The sequence below is a fragment of the Zea mays genome, chromosome 5 (genome assembly GCF_902167145.1).
Source record: "Zea mays cultivar B73 chromosome 5, Zm-B73-REFERENCE-NAM-5.0, whole genome shotgun sequence".
Classification (NCBI taxonomy): Eukaryota; Viridiplantae; Streptophyta; class Magnoliopsida; order Poales; family Poaceae; genus Zea; species Zea mays.
In genome coordinates, this window is record NC_050100.1 from 28,569,220 (window position 1) to 28,591,257 (window position 22,038).

Below are 22,038 nucleotides of genomic sequence, written 5' to 3' on the forward strand. Positions count from 1 at the left end.
AAAATATGGCTATATTTGGATATCCATTTAGATAAGATGTTGGAGAGTTTTTTTATAATAATATCTATTTATATAGACTAGGAATAACATAAATAGTTTCTTGTAGTTGCTCTTACATCTCGATATATCCACGGTTACAAACTAAAAATTTGGTTTGAAATAGACGAATTGTAGTGTGGCGTTTCTCATGGTTTTTGAAATGACGACACCATTTCAATTAACCCTAAAATATAATGTCAAACCGACTCAAACCCATATAGGAGATCATGTATAAGCCGTCGCACTACATCTTGTACAATCGAATGTAGCAAGAACACATTACATATACTGACATAAGCAACTAATGATAGGAGACGGCAACTAGGCGAGAGGTCTCTGATTCAGCACATCGAATTAAACTCCACACTCGTCTAGCAAACGCAAAGCTTCACGTCTAGCTCTTCTCAGCTAGACGTCGACGGGCGGTCCGTCAGAGTGCCCATCCACGCAGGCGGCAGCATCCCAGTCTGCTCGTGCACCGTGGTCAGCAGCGGCGGCAGCATCTTATACACACCAGCCATCTCCTTCATCGCACCGCCGCCGCTCGCATTGCCAGCCTCTCCGTCCGTACCACTGCTCCATACGCTGATCTTGGGCTCCAGCCCCTTGATGGCGTCGGCGTTGATGCGGGCCATCTCCTGGTACACACCCGAGCTGATCATGAGGTAGTCCCGCAGAGCGCCGTAGCTGCCTCCCAGCGCGCCGAGCATGGCGGAGAGGTAGGCGCTCTGGGCCTCGCCCATGGCCGCTAGCCCCTCGGCCTCTTTCTGCTTCGCGAACAGCTCCGCCTCGGCCTCGCGCTGCCGCGCGAAGAAGGCCGCTTCAGCTGACGCCCGGCGTGCCTCCGCCTCCTTCTCCTGCTCGAACAGCCGCGCCTCCGCGGCCTTCTGCCGGTTGTACAGCTCCCAGTTTGCTTGTTGCACCTACACGTATATAATTATGTACACACACGCAGAAACATACATGTCTTGTGAGATCGATTTCACGTACTGGTTTCCTGTGTTGTTTACTGCTTCATCCTTTAAAGAATTTCTAGTTTTGTTCTAAGTCAAATTATTCTAGATTTAATGTAATATAGTTTCATTTATTTGATGGTAAATCTAATTATATTTATTTGCTATTATAAATATTGTATATATTTGTATAAACTTGATCGATCAAATTTAAGATTGTTGACCGACCCACTCTTTTTTTAAACAATTGTAGTACAAAATATACAAACTTATTTTAAAAAGGATAATTGTCATTTATCTCTCCTGCAACTTTTACGAGAAAAATAAATCTTATTGCATTTTCTTTATTACATGTGTGTTGTGTTGTTATATTTTTTTTCTTTTTTTGTTACAATGGTTGTTGCAATTTCTTTTTGTTATAATAAGGTTGAATTTTTTTTTGTTAATGCTATTGTGGCCTACGTTTCTTATCTTCTACTATTTGTCTATTTTTTCTATTTAGAATAATTAGGGATAAAAACGGTAGGGATTCTGTTCCACTCCGATTTCTATATTGATCCGTTCGAATTCGTATTTATGTATATTTTGTCCATTTTTGTTTTTTTTGACAAATGTGAAAATGGGACAAAACCAGTATGGATGTATGTTTTTCTGTCTGTTTTCGTTTTATCCGCGTATAATATCTAGTTTTAGATAATACAATGAAAAAAACCATAGACAACTATGTTGTATTGCAACAAACAAACCCATAATGATTATTTTATCCGGTAGGCATATGTATATTACTCCCTCCATCCTTTTTATTTGTCGTTCTTTAATTCAAAAATGAAGTAACGAGTAATAAATATTTGATAATGGATGTAGTATAATATATTGCTTTTATATGTCTTGATGAGATGTTTCAATCCATAGCAATACATTTTATTTTAATACTATATGCGGAAATGTTTCCATTTTTTTGTATGTTTTTTATCCGTTATCGATTTATTCTGTTCGCTTTGGTCGATTTAGTCCTGTTAGTCCCGTTTTCAATGGTACCATTTTCGATCCCGTTTTCAAAATAAAATATAAAAATGAAATGAGACAGAGGTTATCTCGATCGATCCCATACGTTTTCATCCCTATTTAGAATAATAATAATGATCGAATTTCCCTTCCCATCATGCTTGTCCTCTCCATCCTTCTTCATTCCCCCCTCAAGATTTAAGGTTTTGTCTTCGCCTTTCAAGGATTTTATTTTGCTTGGTTCAACTTCATTAGGGATTGTAATATCATTATTGTTTATTTTCTCACAAAAATGAGATTGATGCACATTATGTGCTTTCTTGGGTTGTAAGTGCATTTAATTTCATGTAATACAGTAAATTATTATTATTATTCCTAGTACTATTATTATTGCTGATGTTTTCATTTAAAGCATATAAGATTTGTTGTTAGTGTATATCTAAACTTTTTTTATTAAATTTTGTGCGAGTTTGAAAGGATGTCCATCATTGTTGTTGACTTTTTATTTCGAAGTTCACATGAATCATAGTCTAATTACAAATTTCTTAATTTATAGTTTCTATATATGTGCATGTAACTTGCTTATTGTAAAAGTTTAATTACCTAATTTGTGTCGTATATGCTACATTTCTAGGACTTAATAAATCTTTTTACTGACTTCTTTCTTTTGTACTTTTATGTCCTGGACAATAAGTAAACAATAATTATTTCAATAGATTATACATTAATATAAACTTCTTTGAAGTGAAGTGTAGTTATATTTCTTGAATGTCGTCGAGGTTGTTGGTCATTGTAATATAAATTTACAGTTTAACATTTTCTAATAGATCATGTTCATGTTCCTTTATGATTTTAGAATTGAATATATGATTTGCTTTTTGTAGCTTTGATATGTTAGTTGTGTATACATTTGTGCTTGTAATCCATTTTCCCATTATTTCAACAGTTGGCAATAGTTAATTTACCTTTTCTATTTTATTAATGTACATGTTGGTGCTATGAAATATAATTATGTTATTTAATGATCATTGAAAGTTAAAGTAGTGCATGAACATAAACATAATATGTTTTCGTTGTCATTAAAATCTATGTTTTTAAGCTTTGTTGTAGTAGTGCATGATGCATTCTACCTTTTGATCGAGTAGATGTATTTGTGCACCTGATGTTAGTTATTATCATAATTGTTATGTATTATAAATCGATATACTTAGTGAACATATTTATTTTTTAGCGATGGAAATATGATGGATTAGGCTAAACCACAACCACTTTCCTTAGCCATTTGGTGTATTAAAAATATGTGATGTTATTGCACCAAAAATAATACTCAGCGTGACTGAATCAAAGAGTCAGATTACCAAATTACAATGATGGTATGTGATAGACACTATTAAAAATATGATTTGTAAAGACGTCTTTTTACAGAGGTGGCTCAATCTACAACCACCTCTAAATTTGGTTTCAGAAATAAGCCACCTCTAGAGATACATATATGGGGACAAACTGTTATTTTCATCCACCTCTACAAATACCACTATTATATGAAAAATGGACCCCATGACCTGAATTTTGGTTTTGGTGATCAACATGACCATTTGTACTAACACTTTTTGCTAGATATAGTTTAAATAGATGTAAACTAGACTAGGACTAAAACAAAGAAGTGATTCAAATGATTAATACCTTAAACAAGACATTAATAGACATGTTGTAGACTTATAAGACATGCTAAAAGTCCAAAACATAGGATGGAAGAAACACAGGTGAAGATACACCAAGCAATAGAGTCAAACATGTGTTGTATAGAGACACCCAAACCTATCTAGTGGTTTCAAGGTGAAGGCATCAAACAACATTGTGTTGTGGCCCACGTGCAACTACAACAATTGCATCAGACTCGTCAAGAGGTGTGCTTTGTGGAGCACCAGATCACTTAGTGACAACTAGAGCACCCACTGGACTGTCCGATGTGGATACCATACTAAGCTGCAGAATATTCTACTAGAGATGTTGTAGCAAAGGTTGGAGGCACTATACATGTACGATGGTGCACCAGACTTGCACTAGATCATTACATTACTCCAGTAGTCGACAACGTCTATCTCAAACAACTAGTTATGGGAATATGCATCAGACTTGTCAAGTGACCCCATTAGACATGTTTGGTGACTGTACAGACTAGTTGTGTAGGTTTCAACGACTAGTTTTAGATTGTAGTTATATATATACCTCCTATACTCGCCATTTGAGGGTGTGTGAAATTCAAACTAGAAGAGCTAAATTTGACTAAACTATTGTAGTCATCTTAGGTCATCATGTTTAGATTTTTTAGTCACTTTTATTTTTTATTTTAGTTCCTTAGCATTGGAGGGAGCAGGAGGCTTGCCTAGTAGCCACCTCTGCAGAACATCTATACCTGTAGTTACTGTCAACATGTATTGTTAATAGATTTTGGAACCGACGACGATTAGGATTCTTTTCATAATCTATTGGCTACCTAGAGATGCAAAGAAAAGAAATGGCAATTTCCATGTTCAATAAGAAATGTCAAAACCATGTACACATATACTGATATACATAAGTACAAATGTACGCGGTCAGCACATGCGGCTACGTTACGTACCTTCATCTCGTAGTCAACGACGGCCTTGCTGAGGTGCTCGGCCTTGAGCTTCTCCGTCTGCCTAGCCGCGTTCCGGCGCTCCACCTCCACCTGCAGCTCGGCGTCCCTGATCGCCACGGCCTTGGCCGCCTCGACCTCAGCCACCCGCGCCTGCTGCTCCCACCCGGCCTTCTTCATGGCCAGCTCCGAGTTGGCCGCCGCCACCTCCGCCTCCCTCTCGTTCTCGAACACCTTCACCTCGGCCTTGACCCTGGCCTCCTCCTTGGCGCCCTCGCCCTGCCGCTTCACCGTGTACACCTTGGTCTCGGCGTCCACCTTGGCCGCGTTCTGGCGCGTGGTCCCCTCCCGCTGCTTCGCGCCGACCTCCCCCTTCATCCGCGCCTCGGCGACGTCCACCTTGGCCTGGTTCACCGCCTCCTGCTGCGTCTTCTGGCCCAAGTAGGAGAAGTACTCGTGCCCCGGCACGTCCACCAGCTGCTTCACGTTGGCGTTGTAGATGATGAGGCCAAACTGGTTGAGCTCCAGCTGCACGTTCTCGAAGACGGCCTGCTTGAACGACTTGGTGCCGCGGAAGATCTCCTCCATGGTCATGGATGCAGCCAGCACGCGGGTCTCGCCCTCGATCACGCCCTCCACTAGCTCGTTCACGTGGTGGGACAGCTTGTCGTGCGGCGAGATGAGCTTGGCGTAGCGGAGGAGACACTCCTCGTCGTCGGCGCGGGGCCCGATGGTGAAGACGGCCGGGAGAACGAAAGGCAGCTTCTCGGCGCTCATGGCCTGCACCTCGAACGTGTAGTTGACGGGGGAGATGTCGAAGCGCGTGCAGCGCTGCCCCGGCGCGATCCACGCCTTCTTCGCGAGCTTCACGTCGTTGATGCCGTATCCCGTGATCGCCAGGTACTCCGACGGGCTCGCGGTCCGGTAAACGAACCCCATCGTCCGTCGTTCCTCTGCTGGATGTGGAAGCACAGAACCCGACTAACAGACAAGTTCGATCGATCGAGGTGCATGAACCACGAAGCAACTAATAGGATTGTTGTGAGCTACTGGAAGCAGGGCGAGGATGTATATATATACACACTCCTTCCGGTCGGATTATGTGAGGTTCCAACCAGAGGGATTGGTTCAATTGACCTCGATGATGATATACGACGACGCCTCCTAGCTCTGCATTTCCTCGTCATTGACGAAGAAATATCGCCTCCACAAAAACAAGAATTTCCGATGCTCTAAGCCCGTCGTAGATAATTTATATATCGTCGGATATAATTTATTTCTGCTGCCAGACATAAATTATTTTCTATGACCTCCAGGAGCCGTCGGTAATTAAATCCGGTAACGACCGTGACAGCGTCCAATGCACCCCATAGGCCACAGATGTTATGTCCAAAGACTCGCATATAAACCATCGAACATAATATAATTATATCCGACGGTCGGCATGCGGATCGTCGAACATAAGGTGCTCGTATGTCTGACGACTGCCTACGGACCGTGAGACATTATACCATGTTACAAAAGTAAAATAAACAATGCAAGTTTCTTGAACTTGAACTCACAACCTTTAACCTTGCATTTACTTCCTATCTCTATATTGCACACTAATTTATAACTTTGAGTAGGATGCTATCCTTTTATATTAAATTTGAGAATCTTGTATAAAATATCTTAGCCTCTAAATTATTTGAAATGAAAAAATTTAACTACAATGTTATAGTTCTTGCTAAGCTCTATAGTTTTGGTATAGGATCTGTTTCCATTCGATATAGTTTAGAAATATCAAAAATTTGAGTATCAAAACCTAAGAATTTTAAGACAAATATTTAGGACTCTAAATTTTAAATTAAAACTTCATCAACTGCAAAGTTATATATTGTGTTGACAACTACAAAGTTGTATACTGTATTGACAACTACATTTTTGATATATATCCTGTCAGCATTCAAAGTTGTTTAAAAATTCAAAATTTAGTACATCAAATAAATATTTAGGAATCCAGATAACTTCAAATAAAAATTTATTAACTATGAAGTTGTGCGCCTAGATATATATTATCTCTAAATATACAATAAACGTTATGTACTTAAAAGAGAACACAACGAATTACGATTTAGAAAGAGACTACAAAATTTTAGTATAATGGTTGTCTTTATTTTTTTTATTTGAGCTCAAATGGCTTCAAATAAAATTTTCATTAAATACAAATTTATTTATTGTACTATAAGCAACAACTTCGGTAAAGACCGTGTGAATATCCGAGATTATTTGGAAATTTTAAATTCCAGAATCTGAGAACTTAAAAACGATTTTTTTGGAACTCTACACAGATTAAAATCGAAATCTTATCAGCTACTGGCTCCCTTATATATAAGTTAATTGTAAGTCATTTTACCTTTTCTAATTACATTTTTTACTACACATCTAGATATACATTATATCTGAATATGAACGAATACAATTTGGAAAGAGAGGTTTAAAAAGTTGTAGACCACATCACAGTTTTGGCTTTATTTGAGTTCGTATATAGAAGTTATGATTTTTTGCAACTATTTCTAAAGGTGAGGCGAGCCTCTTGAGCGTGCTGCCTCTATTAATTGATTTTTAAAGAAGGTTCTTTAAATGTCCGTCTTTGTTTATAGCTATTTTGAAAACGGATGCTTTAAAATATTAATCTCTATTCACGACGTGCATCCTAAGGCTTAGGCACGTACAACTCTATTTAATACGTGGTCTTTAAGGGTCTAAGTAAAAAAATACGAGAGATGACTCTTCGCAAAAAGTCTATTTCTTCACGACTTTCTACACATATCTCTTAGCTGTATTGATGATACAAGGTCTCGGTTTTATCGTACAATCTTTTAGTCGTCTCTTATACATGGAAAATCGAACTGGTGTCTCAGGGTTAGTACATGTCATAAGGGCATGTATGATTGGAACGGTTTTTTAAATACAAGAGACAACAAAAAAACTACATAATACAACCCTGAATATTTGAATCATAAATACAGTTAAGAGACAATGCATATAGAGAATCGTGTAAAGATGGACTGTTTGCGAAGAACCCGTCTTTTGTATTTTTTTCAGTTAACCATCTAGAGACCCCTCAATAAACCCCTATTAAATGGGGTTGTACACGTTCTAAGGGCATGTATAATGGAGAGACATCAAAACGGTTCTCGAAGCACAAGAGACAACTCACACGCTTCATTTTCTATAAATGTAGTCTATTAATAAATGTAGAAGTGAATGTGCCTATTGTCGGCGTTTCGGACCCGGGGGGTCCGTAAGCCAACCAGTAAATTTGTCGTTGCGTGCCCCTGCCCGGATGAGTTGGCGCAAGATAGAACACAAGGGGAAACATGGCTTGTATTATCTCGCACCAGGGGTGTGCTCGTAGTAGGGGTTACAAGCGTCACGAGAGAGAGAGGGAGAGTGAGCCTGTTCGTTTGCTCGTTCCCCCCACGCGACCCCCCTCACAGGAAGGCCATGGACCTCCCTTTTATAGATGCAAGGAGAGGGTCCAGACGTACAATGGGGGGTGTAGCTATGCGCTAACGTGTCTGGCAGAGAAGTGCCTGAGCCCTGTGTATATGCCAACGTGGCTGTCGGAGAAGCGCTTGAGCCCTGCGTACGCGATAACGTGGCCGTCGGAGAAGTGCCGGAGCCCTGTAGAAGCAAAGCTGGCGGTGCGGCTGGGACCCTGCTGACGTCTTCTTGCTTCTGTAGGGGGCTGAGAGCCACCGACGTCATGGACGCACGCGGGGAACCATCATTACCTGTTACCAGGGCGAGCCAGATGGGACGTCGGTCTCGTTCCCTCGTAGCTTGAGCTAGCTAGGGGTAGGGTAATGATGTATCCCCTGTGGCGCAATCGGTCTGAGCCCAAGGTCGGGCGAGGCGGAGACTTCTCCTGAGGCCGAGGCCGGGGTCGGGCGAGGACGCGATTCCTCCCGAGGCCGAGGCTGAGGCCGAGCCCTGGGGTCGGGCGAGGCGGAGACCTCCTCCCGAGGCTGAGGCCTAGGGTCGGGCGAGGCGGAGCTTCCTGTTGCGCCCGAGGCTGAACTCGGTTGTTGTCAGTCTTACCCTGGTGGGTGGCACAGCAGTCGGAGCGAGGCGAGCGACGCTGTTTTCCTGTTAGGTCGGTCAGTGAAAGGGCGAAGTGACTGCGGTCACTTCGACCTTGCCAACTGAGGCGCGCGTGTCAGGATAAGGTGTCAGGCGGTCTTTGCGTTGAATGCGCCTGCGACACGGTCGGTTGGTAAGGCGATTTGGCCAAGGTTGCTTCTCGACGAAGCTTGCCCGAGCTGGGCTTCGGACGAGCCGAGGGTGCGCCCACCGCCTGAGGAGGCCCTCGGGCGAGGCGTGAATTCGTCCGGGACTACTGTTCCCGCCCGAGGCCGGGCTCGGGCGAGGCAAGATTGCGTCCCTTGGTAGATGAGGCCTTGACCTGAACCATGCCCATCAGTCTTTGCAGTTTGTGCTAAGGGTGCTTACCAGCCGTGTTTAGGAGTGTTGGGGGTACCCCTAATTACGGTACCCGACAGTAGCCCCCGAGCCTCGAAGGGGGTGTTGGTACTCGCTTGGAGGCTTTGCCGCATTTCTCTGTGAGGGGACCGGCCTTTCTTGGTTATACTTTGTTCCGGTGGGTGCGCGCGAGCGCACCCACCGGGTGTAGCCCCCGAGGCCTCGGAGGAGTGGTTTGACTCCTCTGAGGTCTTAATGCTTTTCGTGATGCCTCGGACGGCCTTGTTGTTCCCTCATGCAGCCTGGCCGTAGCCCGGGTGCATGGTCAGGTTCCGAGTTTTTAGGATGGTTTGTTGACGCTGTCAACGGTTTGGCCATAGCCGGGTTGCGAGAGCAGCCCCCGAGCCTCTGCACAGAGCGAGAGGACGATCAAGGACTGTCTCGACTTTTATTATATGCCCCTTTGTCGCCTTTCTGCAAGGAGGAAGGGGGGAAAGCGCCATGTTGCCCTCGAAGGGCACCGAACATGGTGTCTCCAGTGAGTTGCTAACGGGTGATCCGAGTGGACGCTCGTGCCCCGTTCGATAAGGGTCAGGTAGTGGCCTAGAGGCGTGCTCCAAAAGTACCTGCAGGTGATTTGCCGGACCCGAACCCATTCGATAGGGTCCGAGGGCTCGATGCCTCCCTCTGGTGGGATTCCGTTACAAAATCGCTCCTGCTGGTCTCGGAAATGTCCTAGGGTACCTCGAGAGCGTAGCCCGAGCCTCGGCCATGTAACGGACATACCCAGAGTCATCCCTCACTCTGTGTGCTCTGGGGCGGCTGTCGAACCCTTCCAAGGGGCCAGCCTTCGAACCCCTGATAAGTAAAGGGCGCGGAGCCCGAGTGCTCTGGGGCAGCTGTCGAACCCTTCCGAGGGGCCAGCCTTCAAACCCCTGATCAGTAATGGGCTCGGAGCCCGAGTGCTCTGGGGCGGCTGTCGAACCCTTCCGAGGGGCCAACCTTTGAACCCCTGATCAGTAATGGGCTTGGAGCCCGAGTGCTCTGGGGCGATTGTCGAACCCTTCCGAGGGGCCAGCCTTCGAACCCCTGATCAGTAGGAGGCCTCGGGGGCCCGTTTCCTTCGCTGAGAAGGATCCTTTTCGAAATATCCCCTTTCCCGGTCCCTATAGTAAGAGAGAGAAAGAGGAAGAGGAAAAGGATATGAATTTAAATGGCGTGGCGCACCTTTTTTGACGCGGTCATCATGGCGGAGGTGAAACGACCCCGCTTCGCCTGCCAAAGCTGTCGCTTGCCCTGCCGAGGAGTTAATGCGACGGGACGGGCGATTCGCGGGGCGACCGTTGCGCGTGCGTGAGTCATTCGAGGAATGGAACACGGGCGCGTCGTCTTCATGCTGTGGGAGAGGGCTCTCCTGCCGCTTCAGGAGGGGACGCGAGCCTGCAGGCGATTTGACCGCTGCTTCCACTCGTCTGCTGCTGCAATTACTGTAGGCCCACTTTTGGCCATATCAACCGCCGCGCCTCCTCCCGTGGCTGACTGACCTGTGATCGTTGCACTCAATTGGCACTGTTGGGTCACGCGCACGGCTGCCTCGAGTCACGGCACTGGTGCTGCAGTCGAGAAGACGCGGCATTGGCGCAAGTGGCGGTGTGGTTTCTTGCACGTAGTAACCGGCGCGGCGGTTACATGACGTGTGGGTCTGGGCCTCCATGCCGGATGCGATGAAGCCGAAAGGGTACATAGCTGTGGTGCGGTTGCATGCCTTCTGCATGGCAGTCCGCCCTTTCGCCCGCTGGCTTCGGCGAGGATGGAGGAGTGCTTATAACCGCGGGGCGGTTACATGCTCCGCGTGCGGCGGTTTGCCTTCTTCACGTTTCAGGTCAGCTCGCATGACGTGTGGGTCCCAGCCCCCGTGTCGTAGGGGGAGGACCCTGGAGCACGTCGGTGGAGACTTTGCCCGTGACGCTTGGGGATGCGAGTGGGGAGAGCCGCCTTTAAAAAATGGTCGATCCCCTGGGCAGTAGCCATGCCTTCGCACTCCCTTCATGCATTGCGCCCTTCTACCTTCCGAGCCCCCAGATGGGGCGCATCCGTGTTGCCTTCGTCTTGCTGCTGTTGGAGGAGCGCGACCCCGCGGGGGCTGGCGCTCTTCAGTCACCGCTCGGCTTCAAGGATTTTCATCATGCAGCCCGGCTGCAGTCCCTCACCAATGGTCATCCGTAAGGATGATCACCAGCCTTGTGGTGGGGAGAAGCAAGCCAGGTTGCGGCCTCTGCCCCGCCCTCAGCTTCAAGGATGTTCATCATCCGGGCTGGGGAGGGGGGCGCACCGAGTTGGGGCCTGCCTCCGCTTGGGCCGGCGACCCGCTTCTTCCTCTAGCATTCGGGGAGAGGGGCATCCTCCAGCTGTGCAGAGGAGGCGTCCTCCAGCCATGTGGGGGAAGGTGAACTGCTGCTCCCTGGCCAGGGTGCAACTGTCCATCCTCCATCCGGGCGATGGTCGCGCCGTGTGCAGGCGGCTGCTGTCGCCGGTGCTGAAGCCGCGGCCGCCGCTGGAGAGGCTTCCCACCGCAGCGGTGGTTGCTTCCGCCGGCGAGACCGTCAGTGCCATCTGCGCTCCGGGCCTCCGGCTCTTTGGCTTTAATGGCTGGTTCTCGTCCCCCGTGAGGGGGCATGAACGAAAGCCTTTCAGCAATAGCGTTTGCCCTAAGGCCATCGCTGCTGCTGTCTAGCCGCCCAAGACGGAGGTCGTTGTCGCGCTGCTGGTGCAGTGGCCACCAGCGAGCCACCTGGAGTTTGTTGTCCCGCAGGCCCTCTGGTGTGGAGGTTGTTCATACCCGCGGGAGTGGAACCGGAGTCCCGTTTGTAATGGTACCCTGAGTATGGGTGTTTGTTCATTGTGGCCGCTGAGGCCTGAACATTTGGGCATTTGAGCGTAATGTCGTGTTTCTTCCTCATTTCGAGCACTAGGACTCGCCTGTTGGCTAGCTGAACCACTTATCCGAGCGTGAGTTGCCTTGCGCGGAAGGTGACGAGTGAGGTATCCGTATCCCGGAGGCGCAGGAGTCCCTCGGCTCGGTCGGCCTTGCCGCTCAAGGCCTCTCTCACTCAGTTTTAGGACCTTCGGCCGCTCTGCGATGAGCTGGAGCCGGAGGCAGCGGTGTCGGCATGGACAGAGGTGGAGTCGGCTCAGAAAGAGGCTTCGTCGGCTCGGGAGCAGGCGGCTTCCCAGGCCGAGGAGGTGCAGCAGCGGCGGCTGGAGCTTGGCCAGGTCATCCGCGAGCGGGACCAACCCCGGAGTCATGCTGCCGAGGCCATGAGTCGGGCTGAGGTCCTCGGGGGACAGCTGGCTGAGGCTACGGAGCGGCCAACCAAGGTGTCCGCTTGGGCCGGGACCCTGGCGGAGACCCTGGCTGTGAGGGCCCAAGCGCGGTGCTGGCGTTCTCCTTCGAGGTGGAGATCCTTCCGCCAGTGTCGCCGTCTGAGGCCGGGCCAGGTTCCACCGAGGGTGGAAACGTCGCCGAGGGTGCTGCTGCTCCCCCTGCCGATGTCTGAACCTGCAGGAACGGTTTGTCTATAGTATGCGTATGTTTTTCGCGGCCGCTGAGGCCTAAACATCTTATTGTCGTCGTGTTATAAAGTTATGTTTCCTTTCCTCTTGTTTCGAGTATCAGGACTTGTTCGTCGGTAGCAGAACCACTTATCCGAGCGAGAGTTACTTTTCGCGGAAGGTGATGAGTGAGGTATCCGTATCCCGGAGGCGTAGGAGTCCCTCGGCTCGGTCGGCCTTGCCGCTTACGTGCACTCTCACTCGTTTGCAGGATTCTGTTATTGATATAGTCGAGAAGGCACGAAAGTCATTTTGGTAGAAAATCTTTCTTGGTAGAAAAATTTTCCGAGGAAAATTTTGACGCAGAGGGGGTTCCCCCCTTCTAGCCCCCGAGGGAGGGTCGGGCTTTGCCAAGGCAAGGCTGATCCTTCCTTGACGGTTAGACTTTATTTGTGTATGTAAAGAAAATGAGGTATATGAACGACTTGAAACATCTTAAGGGTAGAAGCGACGTAGCTGTTGGATGTTCCAAGCGTTGCTGTAGACCTCACCTTGATCGTTGGCCAGCTTGTATGTTCCGTGCTTCAAAATCTTGGCGATGATGAATGGCCCTTCCCACGGAGGAGTAAGCTTGTGGCGCCCTCAGGCGTCTTGTCGCAGCTGAAGTACCAAGTCCCTCACCTGGAAGCCTCGGGGCCGAACCCTTCAGGTGTGGTAGCATCACAGAGACTGCTGGTACCGTGCCGAGTGTAGTAAGGCCACGTCCCGAGCTTCTTCGAGCTGGTCCAGTGAGTTTTCTCGGCTGGTCTGGTTGCTTCGGTCATCGTACGCCTTTGTCCTCGGGGAACCGTATTCTAAGTCTGTGGGTAAAATAGCCTCGGCCCCATAGACTAGAAAGAACGGCGAAAAACCCGTGGCTCGGCTTGGCGTCGTCCTCAGACTCCAGACCACCGAGGGTAGCTCTTTCATCCACCGCTTGCCAAACTTGTTGAGGTCGTTGTAGATCCTCGGTTTAAGTCTCTGCAAAATCATACTGTTGGCACGCTCCACCTGCCCATTCGTCATTGGGTGAGCCACGGCGGCCTAGTCCACACGGATGTGGTAGTCCTCGCAGAAGTCTAGGAACTTCTTCCCAGTGAACTGCGTGCCATTGTCAGTGATGATGGAGTTCGGGACCCCAAAGCGATGGATGATGTTTGTGAAGAACGCCACCGCCTGCTCGGACCTGATGCTGGTTACGGGTCGGACCTCGATCCACTTGGAGAATTTGTCGATGGCGACCAGTAGGTGCGAGAAGCCCCTGGGTGCCTTCTGCAAGGGACCGACGAGGTCTAGACCCCACACGGCAAACGGCCAGGTGATGGGTATTGTCTGCAGGGCCTGAGCGGGCAGGTGTGTCTGTCTTGCGTAGAATTGACACCCTTGGCAGGAGCGTACAATCCTAGTGGCATCGGCCACCGTGGTCGGCCAGTAGAAACCTTGTCGGAAAGCGTTTCCGACGAGGGCCCGAGGTGTTGCATGGTGACCGCAAGCCCCCGAGTGTATCTCTTGCAACAGCTCTTGTCCTTCGGCGACGAATATGCATCGTTGGAGAATGCCTGAGGGGCTACGATGGTAGAGCTCCTTTTCATCACCCAGTAAGACGAACGACTTGGCGCGCCGCGCCAGTCGCCGAGCTTCGGCCTTGTCGAGGGGCAGCTCTCCTCGGAGGAGATATTCCAGGTACGGGGCCTGCCAGTTCGGGTTTGGCGTGACCCCATTCCGCTCTCCCTCGACGCGCAGGGCCTCACCCTTGGCGGCCGAGGGTACCTCGGGCTGGGCCGAGGCCTCCTCGGGCTCGGGCGTGTCGTCGATCTTGACGGAGGGTTGATGTATGTCTCTGGAGAAGACGTCCGGGGGAACCGTTGTCCGCCCCGAGGCTATTTTCGCCAGCTCATCCGCAGTCTCATTGTACCGTCAAGCGATATGGTTGAGCTCCAGCCCGTAGAACTTGTCTTCCAGGCGCCGAACTTCGTCGCAGTAGGCCTCCATCTTCCGGTCGCGGCAATGGGAGTTCTTCATGACTTGGTCAATGACAAGCTGCGAGTCGCCACGAGCGTTGAGGCGCCGAACCCCTAGCTCGACGGTGATGCGCAGCCCGTTAACCAAAGCCTCATACTCGGCCACGTTGTTTGATGCCGGAAAATGGAGGCGTAGCACGTAGAGCACATGTTTCTTGAGGGGTGAGATGAAGAGCAGGCCCGCACCTGTTCCTATTTTCATCAGCGACCCATCGAAGTACATGGTCCAAAGTTCGGGTTGGATTGGGGCTGTCGGCAATTGGGTGTCGACCCATTCAGCCATGAAGTCCGCCAAGACTTGGGATTTTATGGCCTTCCGAGGAGCGAACGAGATTGTCTCGCCCATGAGTTCCACTGCCCACTTTGCTATCCTACCCGAGGCCTCTCGGCACTGAATGATCTCCCCTAGGGGGAAGGATGACACCACAGTCACCGGATGAGACTCGAAGTAGTGTCGCAATTTTCGCCGCGTCAGAATTACTGCGTACAGTAGCTTCTGGATTTGTGGGTAGCGGATCTTAGTCTCGGATAGCACCTCACTGATGAAGTAGACCGGCCTCTGGACGAGCAGTGCATGCCCTTCTTCTCGTCTCTCGACTACGATCACGGCGCTGACCACCTGAGTTGTTGCGGCTACGTAGATCAAGAGGGCTTCTCTCGCAGCGGGGGCACCAAGATGGGCGCATTTGTAAGGAGGGCCTTTAAGTTTCCGAGGGCTTCCTCGACCTTGGGGGTCCAAGTGAAGCGCTCGGCCTTCCTTAAGAGGCGGTACAAGGGTAATCCTTTCTCGCCGAGGCACGAGATGAAGCGGCTCAGAGCCGCAAGGCATCCCATGACCCTCTGTACTCCTTTCAAATCTTTGATAGGCCCCATGTTGGTGATGGCCGCGATTTTCTCCGGGTTGGCCTCGATGCCCCGCTCGGAGACGATGAACCCCAGGAGCATGCCTCGGGGAACTCCGAAGACACACTTCTCGGGATTGAGTTTCATGCCTTTCGCTCTCAGACACTTTTGTTTCAAGGTCAGAGAGGAGGTCGGAGGCTTTCCTCGTCTTGACAATGATGTCATCGACATAAGCCTCGACCGTTCGGCCGATGTGCTCTCCGAACACGTGCTTCATGCACCTTTGGTATGTCGCACCTGCATTCCTCAAGCCTAATGGCATAGTAGTATAACAGTACATGCCAAAAGGTGTGATGAAAGAAGTCACGAGCTGGTCGAACTCTTTCATCTTGATTTGGTGATAACCTGAATAGGCGTCGAGGAATGACAGGGTTTCGCACCCAGCAGTGGAGTCCACAATTTGATCGATGCGAGGCAGAGGGTAGGGAACCTTCGGACATGCTTTATTCAACCCGGTGTAGTCGACGCACATCCTCCATTTCCCACTTTCTTTTTCACAAGCACAAGGTTAGCTAACCATTCGGGATGGAATACCTCTTTGATGAACCCTGTGGCCATTAGCTTGTGGATCTCCTCGCCTATGGCTCTGCGCTTTTCTTCATCAAAACGGCGCAGATGCTGCTTCACGGGTCAGGCACCGGCTAGGATGTCCAGTGAGTGCTCGGCGACATCCCTCGGTATGCCGAGCATGTCCGAGGGACTCCACGCAAAAACTTCGGCGTTTGCGCAGAGAAAGTCGTCGAGCACTGCTTCCTATTTGGGGTCGAGCTCGGAGCCGATCCGAACTTGCTTGCAGGCGTCGTTGCTGGGGTCGAGGGCGATGGACTTAACCGCCTCAGCCGGTTCGAAGTTGCCGGCGTGGCGCTTTGCATCAGGCACCTCCTTGGAGAGGCACTCTAGGTCGGCGATGAGGGCCTCAGCGTACTCCACACACTCCACGTCGCATTCGTACGCGTGTCGGTACGTGGATCCGACGATGATGACCCCATTGGGGCCTGGCATCTTGAGCTTGAGGTACGTGTAGTTGGGTACGGCCATGAACTTGGCGTAGCACGGTCTCCCTAGCATCGCGTGGTAGGTCCCTCGGAACCCGACCACCTCGAACCATGAGGGTTTCCCTGCGGAAGTTGGAGGGAGTTCCGAAGCAGACGGGCAAATCGAGTTGTCCAAGGGGCAGGACGCGCTTTCCGGGGATGATCCCGTGAAAGGGCGCCGCACCGGCCCGGATCGTGGACAGATCGATCTCCAAGAGCCCGAGGGTCTCGGCGTAGATGATGTTGAGGCTGCTGCCTCTGTCCATGAGGACCTTGGTGAGCCTGGCGTTGCCGATGACGGAGTCGACAACGAGCGGGTACCTTCCTAGGCTCGGCACGCAGTCGGGGTGGTCGCCTTGGTCGAAGGTGATGGGCTTGTCGGACCAGTCTAGGTAGACTGGCGCCGCCACCTTTACCGAGCAGACCTCCCGGCGCTCCTGCTTGCGGTGCCGAGCTGAGGCGTTCGCCACTTGCCCACCATAGATCATGAAGCAGCCGTGGACCTCGGGGAACTCCTCTGCCTTGTCGCCCTCCTTCTTATGGTTGTCTTGGCCTTTGCCATCTCCCGCCGAGGACCCGGCTTTATGGAAGTAGCGCCAGAGCATGACGCATTCTTCAAGGGTGTGCTTGACGGGACCCTAGTGGTAGGGGCACGACTCCTTGAGCATCTTGTCGAACAGGTTGGCCCCTCCGGGAGGCTTCCGAGGGTTCCTGTGCTCGGCAGCAGCGACAAGATCTGCGTCAGCGGCGTTGCGCTTCGCTTGCGACTTCTTCTTGGCCTTCTTCTTTGTGCCACGCTGGGTAGACGCCTCGGGAACGTCTTGCTGCTGCCGTCCCTGAGGCTGCTTGTCCTTCCGGAAGATGGCTTCGACCGCCTCCTGACCAGAGGCGAACTTGGTGGCGATGTCCATCAATTCGCTCGCCTTGGTGGGAGTCTTGCGCCCCAGTTTGCTCACCAGGTCGCGACAAGTGGTGCCGGCGAGGAACGCCCTGATGACATCCGAGTCGGTGATGTTGGGCAGCTCGGTGCGCTGCTTCGAAAACCGTCGGATGTACTCTCGCAGGGATTCCCCTGGCTGCTGGCGGCAGCTTCAGAGATCCCATGAGTTCCCAAGGCGCATGTACGTGCCCTGGAAATTTCCAGCGAAGGCCTTGACCAGGTCGTCCCAGTTGGAGATCTGCGCAGGAGGCAGATGCTCCAGCCAGGCCCGGGCGGCGTCGGAGAGGAACAGGGGGAGGTTGCGGATGATGAGGTTGTCGTCGTCCGTTCCTCCCAGCTGGCAGGCCAGCCGGTAGTCCGCAAGCCACAACTCCGGCCTCATCTCCCCTGAGTACTTGGTGATGGTAGTCGGGGCCCGGAACCGAGCCGGGAACGGCGCCCGTCTTATGGCTCGGCTGAAGGCTCGCGAACCTGGTGGTTCGGGCGAGGGACTCCGATCCTCCTCACTGTCGTAGCGTCCTCCGCGCCTGGGGTGGTAGCCTCGGCGCACCTTCTCGTCGAGGCGGGCTCGACGGTCGCGGCGGTGGTGCTCGTTGCCGAGGCGATCCGAGGTTGCAGGCGTCCCGTCCCGCGTGCGCCCGGTGTGGACCGAGGCCTCCCGCATGAGTCGGGAAGTCGTTGCGCGATGCTCCGAGGGGCACCCCTGCCTTCGGGACGCAGAGCTTTCGGCCCGTCGGACCGCGGCATCCTCCAGGAGATTCTTGAGTTCTCCTGGATACGCCGCCCCTCGGTGGTGGATGGCTCCGGCATTGCTCGGAGTAGCATCGCTGCTGCAGCTAGATTCTGGCCGACCCCGCTGGAGGCCTGGGGCAGCCTTGCCCTGGCACCATCAACGATACGGCGCTGGACGTCCCGGGCCCGATGACGCGCTTCTCCGGCGAGTGCTCGGCTTGCCCACTCCTGCTCGATGTTTGGCTGGAGCTGCACAAGTTGCCATGCTTCCTCGTCGAGCTTGGCCTGCATCTCGCGGATTTGCTCGAGCTGTGTGTCCTGACCCCCCGCAGGGACTGGGACCACAGCTAGCTCCCGCGGGATGTCAACGCGAGAAGCAGGCCTAGGGGGATCGTCATCCTCCGGCATACCGAGGTGGTTGCCTTCGTCGCGATTCCCTAGATCGACGTGGAAACATTCGCGACTTGGGCCACAACCCTCGTCGTCAAGGCTGTGGCCATCGTCAGAGCAACCGGAGAGGCAGTAGTCACATGCGGTCATGAAGTCTCGCATGGCACTGGGATCACGGAGCTTGGAGAAATCCCAACCAGAGTCGGGGTCGTCTTCTTCCTCGGAACCCGAGGGCCCGTAGGTTGAGACGGTCGTCAGTCGGTCCTAGGTTGACCACATATGGTACCCCGGAAGGTTAGGATATGCCTTTACGAAAGCGCTTACCAAAGCAGGGTCGCTTGGTGGATCGAAGCTGAATCTAAAAGGCATAGGGTGGAAAATGGACGGTACCTCTTGGTCGATGGACGGTGGAGAAGTCGCGTCGGGGACGGACTGCACCGTTATCTCAGGTACGAGGCTAACGCCCAGCAAGTCCTTCGCAAGAGTGCTGGCGTCATCAATCCACTTAGGGTTGGCACGTTGCGGGGAAACGACATCCGTCGTTGTCTCAGGTGCAAGGACAACGCCCGACATGTCCCCCGCTGGGGTGCTGGCGTCGTCGACTCGCTCTGGACCGACAGCCAATGAGGTGCCGCCTCCTGCGTGGCCACAGTTGCCCCGTCTCCTCCTCCTGCGGCGAGGAGGGTGGCAGGGCAAACCCGGATGCTGCTCTTCCGCCACGGGGGGAAGACGTCGTCGAGTCCGCCGCCGCCGGGCGAGCTGACGGCCGTTGTTGTTGCTGTCGCGCTGCGGGGGGAGGAGTACCATGTCGTAGCTGCCGTCGAGGGACATGAACTCGAGACTCCCGAAGCGGAGCAGCGTCCCGGGCTAAAGAGGTTGCTGAAGACTTCCCATCTAGAACTCAACGGGAAGGTGTTCGTTAACACGCAGCATGCCCCTACCTGGCGCGCCAACTGTCGGCGTTTCGAACCCGGGGGGTCCGTAAGCCAACCAGTAAATTTGTCGCTGCGTGCCCCTGCCCAGATGGGTTGGCGCAAGATGGAACACAAGGGGAAACGCGACTTGTATTATCTCGCACCAGGGGTGTGCTCGTAGTAGGGGTTACAAGCGTCGCGCGAGAGAGAAGGAGAGTGAGCCTGTTCGTTTGCTCGTTCCCCCCGCGCGACCCCCTTGCAGGAAGGCCCTGGACCTCCCTTTTATAGATGCAAGGAGAGGGTCCAGACGTACAATGGGGGTGTAGCTATGCGCTAACGTGTCTGGCAGAGAAGTGCCTGAGCCCTGTGTATATGCCAATGTGGCTGTCGGAGAAGCGCTTGAGCCCTGCGTACGCGATAACGTGGTCGTCGGAGAAGTGCCAAAGCCCTGTAGAAGCAAAGCTGGCGGTGCGGCTGGGACCCTGCTGACGTCTCCTTGCTTCCGTAGGGGGCTGAGAGCCACCGACGTCATGGACGCACGCGGGGAACCATCATTACCTGTTACCGGGGCGAGCCAGATGGGACGCCGGTCTCGTTCCCTCGTAGCCTGAGCTAGCTAGGGGTAGGGTAATGATGTATCCCCTGTGGCGCAGTCGGTCCGAGCCCAAGGTCGGGCGAGGCGGAGACTTCTCCTGAGGCCGAGGCCGGGATCGGGCGAGGACGCGATTCCTCCCGAGGCTGAGGCTGAGGTCGAGCCCTGGGGTAGGGCGAGGCGGAGACCTCCTCCCGAGGCCGAGGCCTAGGGTCGGGCGAGGCGGAGCTTCCTGTTGCGCCCGAGGCTGAACTCGGCTATTGTCAGTCTTACCCTGGTGGGTGGCACAACAGTCGGAGCGGGGTGAGCGGCGCTGTTTTCCTGTCAGATCGGTCAGTGAAAGGGCGAAGTGACTGCGGTCACTGCGACCTTGCCGACTGAGGCGCGCGTGTCAGGATAAGGTGTCGGACGGTCTTCGCATTGAATGCGCCTGCGACACGGTCGGTTGGTAAGGCGATTTGGCCAAGGTTGCTTCTCGACGAAGCCTGCCCGAGCTGGGCTTCAGACGAGCCGAGGGTGCGCCCACCGCCTGAGGAGGCCCTCTGGCGAGGCGTGAATTCGTCCGGGACTACTGTTCCCGCCCGAGGCCGGGCTCGAGCGAGGCGAGATTGCGTCCCTTGGTAGACGAGGCCTTGACCTGAACCGTACCCATCAGTCTTTGCAGTTTGTGCTGAGGGTGCTTACCAGACGTGTTTAGGAGTGTTGGGGGTATCCCTAATTACGGTACCCGACGCCTATAGAGCATCAAATCGATAGAACATACTACAAATTCGTACAAGGTAAGTGAATGCATCTGTTACTATTTGGGTTACAAGACAGAGACGTCTCTTCATGGAGAGACAACTGCACGATTTTTTATAAATACACCTTTAAAACACCTCAAGAGACTTTGAATTAAATACCACTACACATGTTCTAAGAGGGATACATTTTTAAATAGTCAATGAATAGATGATATCTTCTTATTCCCTATGTCCTAAAATATTGGTGATTTTAGTCCTTAATTTTTATGTCTATGTTCAAATGAATGATGATGAATCTAAACATATATATAAAACAAATATATAATTATTGTATGAATCAACCAAAAAGATAAAACATATTTTATTTGGGGATGGAAGGAGTATAATACTTGACTTTATAAATAATTAATAGAGGTGGACGTATACCTAAGATCTGACTAACTACTGCGGTGTGTTTGAATTCTAAATATACCCGTCACTAGAATGTGTTTGGAAGGGCTTTTACAAAATAGTTTCGTCTCTTGTTTCTTTTGGTGAAAAAAAGCTCCAAACAGCTTCAAACAGCTCGCTCATACTGTCATACAAAACATAGTCTTAGTCATTGATTGTCCTTTAAAATTCCCTTAACCATTGTCTAGTTATGCGATGCATCAATAATCGAGATGGATAAGGGAAAAGACATTATACAAACAATGTATATTCGATTATTTATGTCAATATCTCTTCGATCATATCGCTTATGAGCCATTTCGATTCCACGCTGGTAGGGCCGGATCCATAGGGGGCCAAAGGTGGCCATAGTCTTCCTCAATTTTTGTAAAACCTTTTATATATATGATCATTTAATGTTAAGTATTAAAAAAAGTTTTTGGTGAACTAAATCAGCTGTGTCCTACTAATCTTCTCATCAGATCGGTCTAATCCTCCCGACTTCTCGTTCTCCTCTTTGGTCTAGTCCTCATATTTATCTGTTTGGTCCTATTCTATCTAATGCCCCATCTAAGCTAGTCTGCCCTAATGCTGTCCGCCAACGCGTGACGCCGCTCGACCTCAAACCCTCCCAACACCCTCACTCCATTTATCATCGTCATGAT

At 51.2% G+C, this 22,038-nt stretch overlaps 1 protein-coding gene across 1 annotated transcript; it reads right to left on the reverse strand.

Moving 5' to 3' along the window:
* Window positions 1–246: 246 nt before the first annotated feature.
* LOC103626154 (flotillin-like protein 1) lies at window positions 247–5,761 on the reverse strand. Its single transcript, XM_008646542.2, has 2 exons — window positions 4,621–5,761; window positions 247–962 (listed from the first exon to the last, which is right to left on the reverse strand). The coding sequence occupies exons 1-2, from the start codon at window positions 5,554–5,556 to the stop codon at window positions 444–446; spliced, it is 1,455 nt and encodes a 484-aa protein (XP_008644764.1). The 5' UTR covers window positions 5,557–5,761; the 3' UTR covers window positions 247–443.
* Between the last annotated feature and the right edge of the window lie 16,277 nt (window positions 5,762–22,038).

Excerpts from the sequence above, each read along its gene's own strand:
- LOC103626154 (XM_008646542.2), bottom strand. The coding sequence starts at position 5,556 with ATGGGGTTCGTTTACCGGACCGCGAGCCCGTCGGAGTACCTGGCGATC. Across the intron at positions 963-4,620 it reads TCGTTGACTACGAGATGAAG|GTGCAACAAGCAAACTGGGA; the intron begins GTACGTAACGTA and ends ATATACGTGTAG.